At 40.9% G+C, this 14,633-nt stretch overlaps 1 protein-coding gene across 8 annotated transcripts in view; it reads left to right on the top strand.

The window, feature by feature from the left end:
* The window catches only part of EXOC6 (exocyst complex component 6), a 404,697-nt gene that overhangs the window by 276,910 nt on the left and 113,154 nt on the right, over positions 1-14,633 (top strand). For all 8 annotated transcript variants that reach the window (XM_073596039.1, XM_073596037.1, XM_073596038.1 and 5 more), the window contains one exon: positions 2,858-2,999. In XM_073596039.1, coding sequence (XP_073452140.1) covers positions 2,858-2,999 — 142 coding nt within the window. The remainder of the gene's footprint in view (positions 1-2,857; positions 3,000-14,633) is intronic.

Raw genomic sequence — 14,633 nt, 5'->3', positions numbered from 1 at the left:
AGAACTCCAGCCAAAACTTGTTTTGGATTGTGTAATGACATTGTGTAATTGTGTTTTAGATTGTGTAATGACAGGTTAGGATATCTGTTAATGTTTGCTGTATGTGTTTTTGTTGGGAAGCTAACATAACTCAGCCATAGACCGTGCAATTTTCTTTCCTGCAACCATGGGTTGCAGGAGAGCAAACCTCTCCATTCCCCGATCCACCTGATGAATGGAGAACAGATCCCCATCCATCTGTATTTAGCGGACCGGATCAGAAGCTGGCGGGTGTCAGCAGACACATGTCCGCTGACATCCGCCGCTCCATAGAGAAGAATAGAGGATCCAATCAGGTCCACCTGAAAAACTGACAGGAGGACCCGATCGGAACATCATTGTGAAAGGGGTCCAACACATCTCCTGCCCCCACTTTGGATAAAGGAGCATTGGGGCACAGCAGACAACAGCACTGTCAGTCTGGGGAAAGGGGCGTTTTAAATGTACTAGCAGATTTAAATACACTGGCAAATTGAAGCCTAACTCCAGCTCACGCTGCAGTTACAGAAGCATTTACTGCAGACTTTGTTTTTTTGAAGGGGTGGGTAAAGGTTTACATGATTAAATAAAAGCAGATAATTGTAAATACTCCTGTCAGTGGCAAATGGTTTGTCTCAACACTCCTAACTGATAGATTTGTAGGAGAGCTTGTTCTGTTGAAAAACAACAGGCCTTCTACTAGAGCTGCACGATTCTTCTTCTCCTTCCTCTTCTTCTTTGCTTAGAATAAAGATCATGATTCTTGTTGCGTAACATCATCTTTCACATTATACAAAAAAAATGGGCTAACTTTACTGTTTAGTTTTTTTTTTTTTTTAATTCATTAAAGTGTATTTTTTCCTAAAAAATTGAAAGACCGCTGCGCAAATACAGTGTGACATTAAATATTGCAACAACCGCCATTTTGTTCTCTAGGGCCTCTGATATATATATATATATATATATATATATATATATAAAATGTTTGGGGTTCCAAGTAATTTTCTATCAAAAAATACAGATTTTAACTTGTAAGCAACAAATGTCAGCAAAATGTTTAGTCTTTAAGTGGTTAAACTGACATCATGGAGCCCTGGTTCACATTGATACGATTTGGCATGCAATTTGAAATCGGCTGCAATTTCCGGCAATGGCAGCGTCTGAATCGAGGCGGAACTGCATTTTTGGCGCCGCTCCGATTCCCTAAAGTAGTTTCTGTACTACTATTACAGACGGAAGTTCATTCCTTTGATCTAAAAGTACCAAGTGTTACAATGTTTCTCCTTATCTCCGCTGTCGAGATAAACTTGGCAGGCTGCCTGGAATTTTTAATTTTTTTTTGTCAGAAGTGAGCAGACAATTCTACACTTGTTACATAGAATCGGGGAAATGCTTTTTTTAAGATCGGGAGGGAAGTAGAATCGCGATTTCGAATCTTTAACTATTAATCAGGCAGCTCTACCTACTACCCAGATCACCAGGGGAAAATAAAAGAAAGGAAGCCTAAAAAAATAAAACAATTGCCTCCATCACATCTAAGAACTGGTAAGCTGCAATATAATAAATATAATAAATGCAATATAATAAATGTTTGCTTTTGGGTTTATTAACACTTTATATTTTAGGTGTACGTGAATGTTAAATGATTAGTCCACCCATTGGTGGTAATTTAGGCCCCAGTGGATCAATCGGGTCCACCTGTCCATTTTTCAGGCAAACCTGATCGGACTACCAATTGTTCTCTATGGGGTGGAGGATGTCATCGAACCTGTCATCCGCCTGCTATGGGGGGATCAGCGGAGAGATCCCCCGCTAAGCAGGCGGATCTGCTTGGATGGATTATGCCCCATGTAACAGGCGCCTTACTCATCAGTGAAGCATGTTTAATGGAGTCAGCCGCTAACCTCTTATGTGTCTTGGATACTACAAAAGCTGTTCTTGTCCATCTGGGAGTATTGGGTGTTTCTGCCCACTTTTGTAGGTTTCAGCACCTCCACTTGCATTTTACATAAATATATCCAGCAGGGAGGACTGGACCCCTTTTTAATGGTCACATCAAGTGTGCAGACCCAAGTGCCAAAATCTCAGATTCCCCAAGATACAGGAAATTGTCAAGCCATTTAATTCTCCAGCATCTACAGTTTTGGGAGGACTGACCCAATATAATGCTGCCTTGATCAATTCCTTGTGGGCTTATTGTTATCCACCTTCACTTTATAAAAAGTGAAATTTAATAAGAGAATTAATCACAGTATATTAGCATACTTTAATGTATGTGATTGTTCCATATTGGTAAATCATATATTTCCTTGGATCTCAGAAAGAAAATACGTAAAAGTAGCATGAGGATCAATCCTTGCTCTTTAGGCAATAACCAAAACTCTATGTCTTTTTTACATAATTTTTCCATGTTGGGTCATTTATATTTTTTGTTTTTTTATTCTTTATTTTTATATTTCTGCTTTTATTTTATTTCTATTTTATATCTTAATTCATTATACTTTTCATACTCTAAAATACTCTAAATTACTCAGTTAGAATGGGTTTTTGACAAGGAATCTAGAATTGTTAAAATGTTAAACTGTAAAATGGTCCATCTGTTCATCCATGCTTAACAATTACTATTACGTTAAGGGTACAAATTATTATTATCAGATGAACCGCACATTTACTATTCTTCCAATATAAGCATTATTTGACACATTCTGTATGATAACCCTTTTTTTGTACAAATTATCTAGAAAACAAAAAAAATTATGGGAAAAAAGGGATATAAACATATAATTCATCTTACTCGTAACATCCAAAAATGCAATGTCACATTATTTTTGTTTTCCAGGGAAAAGTTGCACAAACAGCTTGTATGTCAGCCTGCAAACACCTTTCCACGTCACTAACACAGATGCTCCTGGACAGTGAACTCAAACAGATCAGCATGGGCGCCGTCCAGCAATTCAACCTTGATGTCATCCAGTGTGAATGTAAGTCCAGGGTCTGATACTTACTATAGCCATCCACTGTTGGGTGTGTTTCAGTATTTTAGTGTACAGTGCATCCGGAAATTCTTTACAGCCCTTCACTTTTTCCACATTATGTTATGTTGCAGCCTTATTCCAAAATGGATTCAATTGATTATTTTCCTCAAAATTCTACAAACAATACCCCATAAGGACAACCTGAAAGAAGTTTGTTGGAAATCTTTACAAATTTATTAAAAATAAAAAATGAAAAAAATCCCATGTACAGAAGTATTCACAGCCTTTGCTCAATACTTTGTTGAAGAACCTTTGGCACCAATTACAGCCTCAAGTCCTTTTGAGTATGATGCTACAAGCTTGGCACACATTTTTTTTGGGCAGTTTCTCACATTCTTCTTTGAAGAACCTCTCAAGCCCCATCAAGTTGGATGGGGAGCGTCGGTGCACAGCCATTTTCAGATCTCTTCAGAGATGTTCAATCGACTTCCACAGAATTGTGGGAAAAAATTTCAACTTAAAAAAAACTCACCATGCCTCTAACTAAATACCAAAAAGGGGTCATTTGGGGGGTATTTGTACTTTCCTGGCTTGTCAGGGTCTCAAGAAATGAGATAGGCCGCCAGTACATCAGGTGTGATCAATTTTCAGAGATTGACACCATAGCTTGTGGACTCTATAACTTTCACAAAGACCAAAATAATAGACACTGATTTGGGTTATTTTTACCGAAGATATGTAGCAGTATAAATTTTGGCCAATTACTAGTTTGCAAAAATGTATAAGCGGAACAAAGAAAAATGTTTTTTTTTTTACAAAATTTTCGGTCTTTTTTCATTTATAGAGCAAAAAATAAAAAAACCCAGTGGTGATTAAATAGCACCAAAAGAAAGCTCTATTTGTGTAAAAAAAAGGACAAAAAAATCATATGGGTATAGTGTTGCATGACTGAGTAATTGTCATTCAAAATGTGAGAGCACGAAAGTTGAAAATTGGTCTGGCTAGGAAGGGGGTTTAAGTGTCCAGTGGGCAAGTGGTTAAGGCTTATTTTACATGGGCGATTCTGCTGCTGGCAGCACACTGTCACCAGTTACCTCTATGAAATCGATCCCTTGTTGATCTGAAAGTCTTTCTCGTTGGTGAGGGAGCAGCAAGAGAGAAACATCTGTCTGGTCCAGCTAGGGAGGCATAAACTCCAAATAAACCAGTAAGTGGCTTGTTAATGAGCCTTGGTGTTGGCTTTGTCTTCATACCTTTTGAGGAAATATCTCTTCCCTACTGTATAGTCACTGAAACTGTAAGGTCTCATTTACACGTGCGATTGAGGGGAATGGTAAAACCCAGCAGTTGAGCTGTGTTTTTACTGCCCCTACACCGCTCCCTCTGTTGCTACAGAGGCTGGGGGTGTAGACATGCCACTGTCGTGATACTTTGCTTCTCAGCCACAGCAGGAATTATGCCTCCTGTCATGCCCAGCGGGCGATACCGCCCACTGAGCTTGACCCAATCAAGTGAATGGGGCTGTGCTGCAATTGCCCCACAACTGTGCACAGTTGTGGCATGGTTGTCTGGTATTTAGGGGGCAGCACAGTAGTTCGCGCTATCGCTTGGGGGCACCTGAGAAGAGGAGGATCTGGGCTACTCTGTGCTAATCCAAGGGTAAGTGTAACATGTTTATTATTTTAATAAAAGACTTTAAAATCACTTTAAGGTAAAAAACGTTAGAATCAATCTAACTTAAACTCAGCGGTGGTCACGTGATGCGGTGTCATCCACTAGAGGGGAGATGAGCAGCCATAACATAAATTAATGATGTCTATACCACCATTTCAGGACGTCCATGTTCTATTTGTACAGCCATACTGTTCACTGCCTCTAGTACTGAGTGGGTATCAGAGATTTTGTGTAAGCTTTGGGTCCAATCTTTACCACTAGCTAGGACAAGAACCCACGTTAGCAGCCCTGGGACTTTAAAACCTATACAGTGCCTTGAAAAAGTATTGCTACCCCTTGAAATTTTCCACATTTTGTCATGATACAACCAAAAACCTAAATGTATTTTATTGGGTTTTTTTATGATAAACACAAAGTGTCACATAATTGTGAAGTGGAAGGAAAGTGGTAAATGGTTTTACAAATAAATATCTGGAAAGTGTGGCGTGCAGTTGTGTTCAGCCCCCTTTACTCTGATACTCCTAACTAAAATCTAGTGGAACCAATTGCCTAATTAGTAAATAGAGTCCACCTGTGTGTAATTTAATCTCAGAATAAATACTGTTGTTCTGTGAAGCCCTTAGAGGTTTGCTAGAGAACCTTTGTGAATAAACAGCATCATGAAGGCAGAGGAACACACCAGACAGATCAGGAATAAACTTGTGGAGAAGTTTAAAGCGGGGTTAGATTATAAAAAAATATCCCAAGCTTTGAACATCTCACGGAGCACTGTTCAATCCATCATCTGAAAATGGAAAGAGTATGGCACAACTGCAGACCCACCAAGACATGAGCCTCCACCTAAACTGACAGGCCAGGCAAGGAGATCATTTATCAGAAAAGCTGCTAAGAGCCCATGGCAACTATGGAGGAGCTGCAGAGATTCACAGCTCAGATGGGAGAATCTGTCCACAGGACAACTATTAGTCGTGCTCTCCATAAATCTGGCCTTTATGGAAGAGTGGCAAGAAGAAAGCCATTGTTGAAAGAAAGCCATAAGAAGTCCCGTCTGCAGTTTGTGAGAAGCCATGTGGGGGACACAGCTAACATGTGGAAGAAGGCGCTCTGGTCAGATGAGACCAAAATGTAACTTTTTAGCTTAAAAGTAAAACGCTGTGTGTGGTGGAAAACTAACATTGCATTGTGAAACATGGTGGTGGAATCAGCATGTTGTGGGGATGCTTTTCTTCAGCAGGGGCAGGGAAGCTGGTCAGAGTTGATGAGAAGATGGATAGAGCCAAATACAGGGCAATCTTAGAAGAAAACCTGTTGGAGTCTGCAAAAGACTTGAGAATGGGGCGGAGGTTCACCTTCCAGCAGGACAACGACCCTAAACATACAGCCAGAGCTACAATGCAATGGTTTAGATCAAAGCATATTCATGTGTTAGAATGGCCCAGTCAAAGTCCAAACCTAAATAAAATTGAGAATCTGTGGCAAGACTTGAAAATTGCTGTTCACAGACACTCTCCATCCAATCTGACAGAGCTTGAGATATTTTGCAAAGAAGAATGGGCAAAAATGTCACTCTTTAGATGTGCAAAGCTGGTAGAGACATCCCCAAAAAGACTTGCAGCTGTAATTGCAGCGAAAGGTGGTTCTACAAAGTATTGACTCAGGGGGACTGAATACATGTCTAATGCACGCCACACTTTTCACATATTTATTTGTAAAAAAATGTTGAAAACCATTTATCATTTTCCTTCCACTTTACAATTTTGTGCCACTTTGTGTTGGTCTATCACATAAAATCCCAATAAAATACATTTATGTTTTTGGTTGTAACATGACAAAATGTGGAAAATTTCAAGGGGTAGGAATACTTTTTCAAGGCACTGTAGTAGGCGCGTAGATGTGTTAAACATAAATATATCGGCTTCACCTCACTTATCCAGTGTTACTTGTGTTGATATGAAGAATATATTGTAAAGCGCTGTGCAAACTGTTGGCGCTATATAAATCCTGTATAATAATATAATAATATCTCTACTCTAAAGGAAATGTAATATTAAGTTGCAGCACATTCCAGGAACCCATGTCAGATCTTAGTTATCAGTATGACAATATTGTGGATCTGATATTTATATATTATTTATGGAGTGTGCTACAAAGCTGTATTATAAATGCACTTTGTGATTTGTGTAGTAATTTAAGATGCCAAGAGAATCAGAGTGCCAGTGTGCATACTTAATAAGGGAATTCTCTTCTTGTCATCACTTTCCTAAAACCAAGTTTCAACATGTCAGCCTCACTACCGATGTCACACTAATTAACTGTGCCACCTAGGAAATGTAAGGGTAGTATGTAGCACAGCTTGGGGAGTATAGACTCTTATCTACTTAGGGGTTTCCTTACCAGCGTCATCAACCATCATAACATCAGCACGTTTCATGCCCTCATTATATGTGTGTTTCCAGACAGACTGGCGACCCTTGTGGTCAGTGACTGGGGTTAGAGGCCATTGTGAGTGGGTGGAATAGGTATTCGATGAACATTCAAGGAACATTTTGGAATTCTTTTCCTATATGGGCCCTTGTTGTTTCATAACTAATGAATAGACATCTATGTTTAGAAAATGTGCAAGAGTCACGAATAACAGCTTCAAAGAGAAATATGAGACCTATCATCCTGAATAATATATATGTAAAAACAGTCAGGAGTCATTGTTGGAAGGGTCTGACCTTTTTAGTATTTGGCAGAATATTAGCAAATCTGATCTATTTGAAGAGGTTTTATTCTTAAAAGAAAATGGCAACATGTTTTTTTGTTCCTAGCTAGTGGGAAACAATGGCAATGTTTTATTTGGAACCCCACAGTCTCAGTATACTGCTGGTACCAAACCAATAGATAATGGTGCTTAGGTAAAAAAAAAAAATTGCTGCCAGCACAAAATTTGTAATACCAAATCAAAAATACTATAAACACGGCGCAGTGCTAAATTATATCAAACAAATAGCAAATACTGTACTCCTCAATATTATATATATGTTAAAATCATAAAGAAACCAACAATGAGAGATAGTCATAAACCCACTGGTCAATTTTGACACATTAACACCATATAGTGCCCGTACAGAGTCCGCACAAAAAAAAAACAAAAAACAAGTTGCTTCAACCTTCTAAATGTGAACACAATCGATGAAGACTGGTGCACCCAAGAAAAGTACATTCTCCAGCTTCTTACCAGATCAGATTGACCATTATATATACCGGTTGACAACAATGTCCTCCCCTGCATCTCCTCTTTTTGCACCCGAATTAGTCATTGGATTAAGTTACCTCTCACCCTTTGGGGAGTGTGAATCTATTCACAATGGTCTTCTGGAAAAAATTTCTTTATATTCTTCCTAATTCCCTGGTATATGTTTCCAAACACCACTTCCAGGAAATTTACTCACTTCTCACTACCTTCACCCTAAGGTACCTGACTTTCTTTGGAGACTCTGCAGCTTTCTGTTTCCAGGCGGGGGGGTCTGGCATTGCATAATTTGTGTCTCTATTATTATGCTGTCCAATTGGTTTATATCCACTGGTGGCTTTTCCCCCAACAGAACAACGCAGCCTCTGTGGCCGAAGTGGGGGTGGTCTCCTTATTTAAGACTTTGGGTAATCTTATTTACAAACTTAACGCTACTACAGGGACAGTAACTCTAAAAGCCTCTCTGTGGATTTATAACCACTGCCTAAATAGTACACTTGCAGAGAGAGCTACATATCCCCCTGGGGTGGCAGTTCAGGTACTTACAACTACACTACACTGCAGAGGCACAGCTGGGACTCCGAGGGGTACGTTTAAGTAATTTTAAACTAGAGCGTGCATTTCTTTCATCTAATCACACATGACTTATTTCTGCGTACTTCTCCTTACTACTAGACAGATCTTCTGCCCAGCTAACTAAAGTACAAGACAGGTGGCTGGATGATATCCCTGACCTATCTCCAGATGACTGGAATGAGGTGTATGCCTCATGTCCCGATACTATAATCTCTGCTAGGGACAAACTCATACAATTGAGATACTTACTCAGAATGTATTATACACCTAAGCATTTATTTCATATGCGCAAACGCTCCATCCCCACACGCCATATATGTGAATGAGAAAAATGGGACTTTATGCATATGGTTAGGTACATTAAGTCCAGAACATTTTTGTTTGAGATTACTGCATTTATTTCAGTTCATTTTGATCTCCCCAATGTCTGAAGCCCTAAGTGTTGTCTTCTCGGGGTATTTGATAAAATTGAACTCATTGCTTAAGCTAAACGAGTTTTACGAATACTGCTCTATTACGCCAGGAAAACCGTTGCATTGCACTGGATACGTTCTGACCCCCTGCACATTGGTTTGTGAAAATGTTTAATTGAACCTCCCACTTTATAAGCTAACTTATGAGGCAAGAGGGTGTCCAGGAAAGTTTACTAGACTCTGGGGGCCCTGGCTGGACACAAGACAAAAGTGACTGTCTTCTACATTTAAGCCTAGTACACATGGGCCCAATGTCGGGCGACATCGGCAGGTTCATTAAAAACCGGCCAACATTCAGCCCGTGTGTATGCCAGCCGGTCCACCAGAAGCCAGCCGTTTGGCTAGCTTCTGTCAGATGAGCATGCTTGAAAACCAGCAGCCGACCTGCTCCCGATCAGCGGACCGGAATGTTTTGTTTGGGGTGGCAGTCCCCCTGTCAGAGCACAATAGACCAGCGGGGGAGATCGCTGTACTAACATCAGAGTGTTAGTGTAGAGGCTCTGACCAGAACTGTCAGGTTTTTTTTCGGGTTGAACAAAAAAAGACTAGTGGTGTGTACCAGGCTTAACTACTTCCCCCGCCAGAGACTTGAAGTGATATCTGAATGATGCCTCATCCAGATATCTGTTTTTAGCAGGCGATTCCCTACACTGTAAAAACAATCATAGTGGCTGTTTTGACGCTTGATTGCTTTTACAGGCAAGCGAAGGGGGACGCGTGTCCCCCTCTACCACCCTCCGGTGCTTCTCTGGTCTCGCCCGTGCGATCAGCGAGCCAGAGAATGAACACCGTTGGCGGCAGAAGTTTACCATAGAGCAATCCCTGTGACCCTCCGAGGCCAGAAGCGATGTCATGACGTCACTTCCGGTGCCGACAGATGTAGATACTGACATGTTTTTTTTTTTTGTTGGAAAGCCGGAGACCGATTTATTTTTTTTGGATCTCAGGCTTTCAAGCATAGAGACTTATAGACCCCAGATCTCTCCATAAAGAGGACCTGTCATGCCCTATTTTTATTTCAAGGGATGTTTACATTCCTTGTAATAGGAATAAAAGTGATCAAAAAGTAAAAGATTAAAGGGACACTGTAAAAATAAAAATTTTTTAAATAAAATAAACAATAAAAAAAAACAATTAAAGAGCCCCCTTCCCCGCGAGCTTGCACGCAGTAGCAAACGTATACGTTGGTCACACCTGCATATGTAAACGACATTCAAACCGCACATGCGGAAGCAATATTTCTAGCACTAGACCTACTTTGTAACTCTAATGCCCCGTACACATGGTCGGACTTTGTTCGGACATTCCGACAACAAAATCCTAGGATTTTTTCCGATGGATGTTGGCTCAAACTTGTCTTGCATACACACGGTCACACAAAGTTGTCGGAACATCCGATCGTTCTGAACGCGGTGACGTAAAACACGTACGTCGGGACTATAAACGGGGCAGTGGCCAATAGCTTTCATCTCTTTATTTATTCTGAGCATGCGTGGTACTTTGTCCGTCGGATTTGTGTACACACGATCGGAATTTCCGACAACGGATTTTGTTGTCGGAAAATTTTATATCCTGCTTTTAAACTTTGTGTGTCGGAAAATCCGATGGAAAATGTGTGATGGAGCCCACACACGGTCGGAATTTCCGACAACAAGGTCCTATCACACATTTTCCATCGGAAAATCTGACCGTGTGTACGGGGCATAAACTGGTAACCTGTAAAAATTGTTAAAGCGTAGTCCAGGGGTAGGCAACCTGGGGCCCTCCAGCTGTTGCAGAACTACAGGTCCCATCATGCCTCTGGGAGTAATTGTAACTGCCAGCCTTGCAATGCCTCATGGGAAATGTAGTTCCACAACAGCTGGAGGGCCCCAGGTTGCCTACTCCTGGCGTATCCTATGGAGATTTGTAAATACAGAAGTTTAGCACCATTCCACGAGAGCGCGCAATTTTAAAGTGTGACATGTTAGGTATCTATTTACTCAGGGTAACATCATCTTTCACATTATACAAAAAAGTTGTGGTAAATATTGTGTTTTTTTTTTTTTTATGCTTCCAAAAAAGTTGCGTTTGAAAAATTGCTGCGCAAATACCGTGTGACATAAAAAGTTACAACGGCCTCTATTTTATTCCCTAGGGTCTCTGCTAATAGAATATATATATTGTTTGGGGGTCCTAAGTAATTTTCTAGCAAAAAAATTATGATTTTTACATGTAGGAGAAAAGTGTCAGAATTGGCTTGGGAGGCAAGTGGTTAAGTCTCTGACCTTATACCTTAGTTACCTTCTATTTTAAGTCGAACCATCCCCTCTGTTCTTGCTACTACCCCCTTTGGGCTGGGGGTCAGAGTGTCGTTATGACTTTTTGGACAACGACTAGCATTGTGCCCTTCTCGTTTCTTTTTATTTTAGTAACTTTTTGTGGTGATGGGTGCCTGGGTGGACACACTCAGTCTAATAACATATATGAGCGCAGTATTCTTATATCCGGTTGAATTGAACAGGAATGCGGTGCCTGTCCGGATTACATGCCGTTTCCCCGACCGCTCCTGTGTGAACCCAGTATAGAAAGACAGGCAAGCACCATCAATGCAGCAATAGGCAAACAGTTTATCAAAAACTGTTATGACAACTCACATGTTAAAAGTACATATCTCGCATGTCAAATCCAAATCTGCATGGTCATAGTGTCCCCGTCCCGCGAGATCTACATTGATTTTTGATTTACATTTGATGGCAAATCACAATTACACAAACTAGCTACAAATTGTAAGATTTTTGATTTACCTGTAAAATCCATTTCTGAGTAAGACTAAAGTTCCTGTGTCCTGTACTGAGAAAGGGATTTTTCGAGTAAGTCTAAACAAGAACAGTTCAGTACTGTCCAGCGGCGGCCGGTCCATAAGGGAATCCGCCCCCTAGTCTCCATGCGGGGCGCCGGACTCATATCTTTTTTAAGCACATGATTAGAGCCTAAAGCTCTAATTGGCTTCAAAAAGGTTGGGCTTGGGGCGCAGAGCACTGAGCCCCGACCCACTTGTGACATTAGTGAATCAATATTCGCTATGGTCTTCCGGCTTCTCCTCCCAGCCAATCAGGACAGGAGGAGGATCTTAAGACCAGATTAGCTGGGAGGAGAAGCCAGGAAAGCCACGACCTGGATGGGGTAAGTGCGGACTTGGCGGGGGGGGGGTTTGTTTACTGCCCCCCCAAAAAATGGAGCACCAGCCGCCACTACTGCTGTCCATGATACTTTTTTAATTTGCGCTATTATTTACATTTTCAGGACAATCTTTCATGGGGTTTCCTTCTTCATGGTCCAAGCAGACCAACAAAAAGCAATTGCCCCAAAAGCTTGTCCTGAAAATGTTAATACCAACAAAAAAAGTATCGCCGATAGTACTCAATTTTATTTTTTCTTGCAAGTACAATAAGTATATTCTCATGGGCACAGCAGTTCGGCTCAGAAACAATACTGACACACCTTGTCTGTGCAGTCTGTTGAGCTTGTATTTTTGTATTATATAAAGAAGTTTTTAGCCCAGCATCCAAAGTCAGAATGCCCTGTGAGCAAAGTTCATAAACTGCATATGTCAATGTCACAAAGCCCAGAAGTATTTAGACAGAACAAGCAGCTCCTGTTAAAGCAACATAGCCAAAGCTATAATGATGATGGAATCATGGAGAAATACTATTCCATCTGTGGGTGCTGTTGATAAGCACACAATCTGTTCATGAATTGGTTTCATCGCCATGTGCATCGCCAATATTGGATTGAACAGTCACTTTGGCTTCCTCATCCAGTTGCTCCGGTATTGAACAGTGCAAGCAGGGGGTCCACATGTTCATGTTACTCTGGCACATTTTGCCTAAAAGGGCTTCCTCGAAGGGTATGGCTCCTTATGTTTGAAAATGGAACTCTCTAATATAGCATCTTCATTTACAAGGTAAAATCTTGTTGCTTTTGCACAGACTGATATGTGAAATCTATTTGAAGCTCATCTCTGGGCAACAAAAAAAGCTAACCACTCTCTCTAAAGACTCTCCAGCAAATGTAATTTCCCAGTCTGGCAACTGAATGAAAACAGAGGGACAGGGGATCCCGCTTGTGGTCATTGACCAAATATGGTGAGAGTCCTTCCCTAGCATATTGAGTTGGAGGTTGGTGTGTTCTGTTTTGGTGGGTGTCGTTTACTGTGATTGATATGGATCTACACTGCTGGACAGGGAATTTTCCACTTGGTTCAGGTGGCTGGCTTACTCCCACCCTTCCTAGCCAGCCAGGTTGGGGGTAACCCCATGCTTTTTTCCCTTTTTTTTGCATGGGGTTCCCCCCTAAATCCATTCTATACCAGACCCTCATCAGAGATAATGGCCTTGTATGGATTCACAGGGGGAACATGCTGTTTTTCTTTTTTTTTTTTTTCTTTCTATGGGCTCCTTCTTTACAATACATATCAGACCCTCATCTAAGATTAAAGTCTGATATGGATGTTAAGGGAAAGTAGCAGTCGAAAAATCCCATTTAGCAGTAATTTAAATGGTAATTTTTCTTTCTTTGTAAACTTGTCTTTTGCTTTAATACATAATATGGATGCACAACATGATGTACAGGTTAAAGGCTTCCCCCAAGCATGTTATTTAAAGGAATCACATATTTTTAATATTGCCCTTTAAAGTATTCCTAAACCTGGAACAGTAAAATCAGCTTGTTATACTCAATGTGTTATAATCATGCTTGTTATACTCACTGTGGAACTTAAGGGGTTAATCCTGTGCATTGTGTAAAATGGCTGTTTGATCATGTCTTCTCTGATCCTCCAGTACTTCCACAGTCCCCAGTCCATTTCCTGATAGTACGGAGCATTGGGGGCACTCTGCACATGCTCAGTTTGATGTGTATTCCTAGAATTTTCTTTTATTGGGAGGGTGCACAGGACCTATCAACACTGTCCAGACAGAGGGTCAGGAGTCATGCAGCCTCATGGGATAGTCAGAGGGGAATGAAAACTCCTCCTAAAAGCTTTAACCAGTGCTCGGCTGGACACTGATAGAAGTAATAAAACTGCTATATACTGCCATTGAGTAAAGGTATTTAGCAGTTTATATTTACTAAAATAAAATAATAATTTTGGCGCTCACGTGACTGCCCACCGCTCTCCTCTCCCAATCTGAGAAGTACAGTGGGAGGAGCTGAGAATCCCTCGCTGACGTTAACCGAGAGGAGGGGAGGAGAGCGACGGGCAGTCACGTGAGCGCAGAGCGGCACTCTGAAATAAGGTATACACATACCCAGTTTACAAAGGAGAGGGCAGCACCCCAGGCAGGATCAGCCAGATATTTTAGATGATAGAAAGGGCCAAATTACACAGCACAAGCACTGTGCTGTTATTCATGCTTTAAAGGAACAGGATCCTTTTTTTTTTTTTTTTCAGGATTCCAATCGCTTTAAAGGGGTTGTAAAGGCAAAGGTTTTTTATCCTAATGCATTCTATGCATTAAAGTGATTGTAAAGTCTCGTAAAAAAAAAAAAAATCACAAACACGTTATACTTACCTTCTCTGTGCAGATAGGGTCCCTCTTCACTGCTCCTGGCCCCTCCCTCCTGACAAGTGCCCCCACAGCAAGCAGCTTTCTATAGGGGCACCTGAGCCGAGTCACAGCTGCCTGTGTCCATTCA

The sequence above is a fragment of the Aquarana catesbeiana genome, linkage group LG08, assembly GCF_042186555.1.
Source record: "Aquarana catesbeiana isolate 2022-GZ linkage group LG08, ASM4218655v1, whole genome shotgun sequence".
Taxonomy (NCBI): domain Eukaryota; kingdom Metazoa; phylum Chordata; class Amphibia; order Anura; family Ranidae; genus Aquarana; species Aquarana catesbeiana.
Note: the sequence above shows the minus strand (reverse complement) of the source record. Positions and strands in the feature narration are given on the sequence as shown.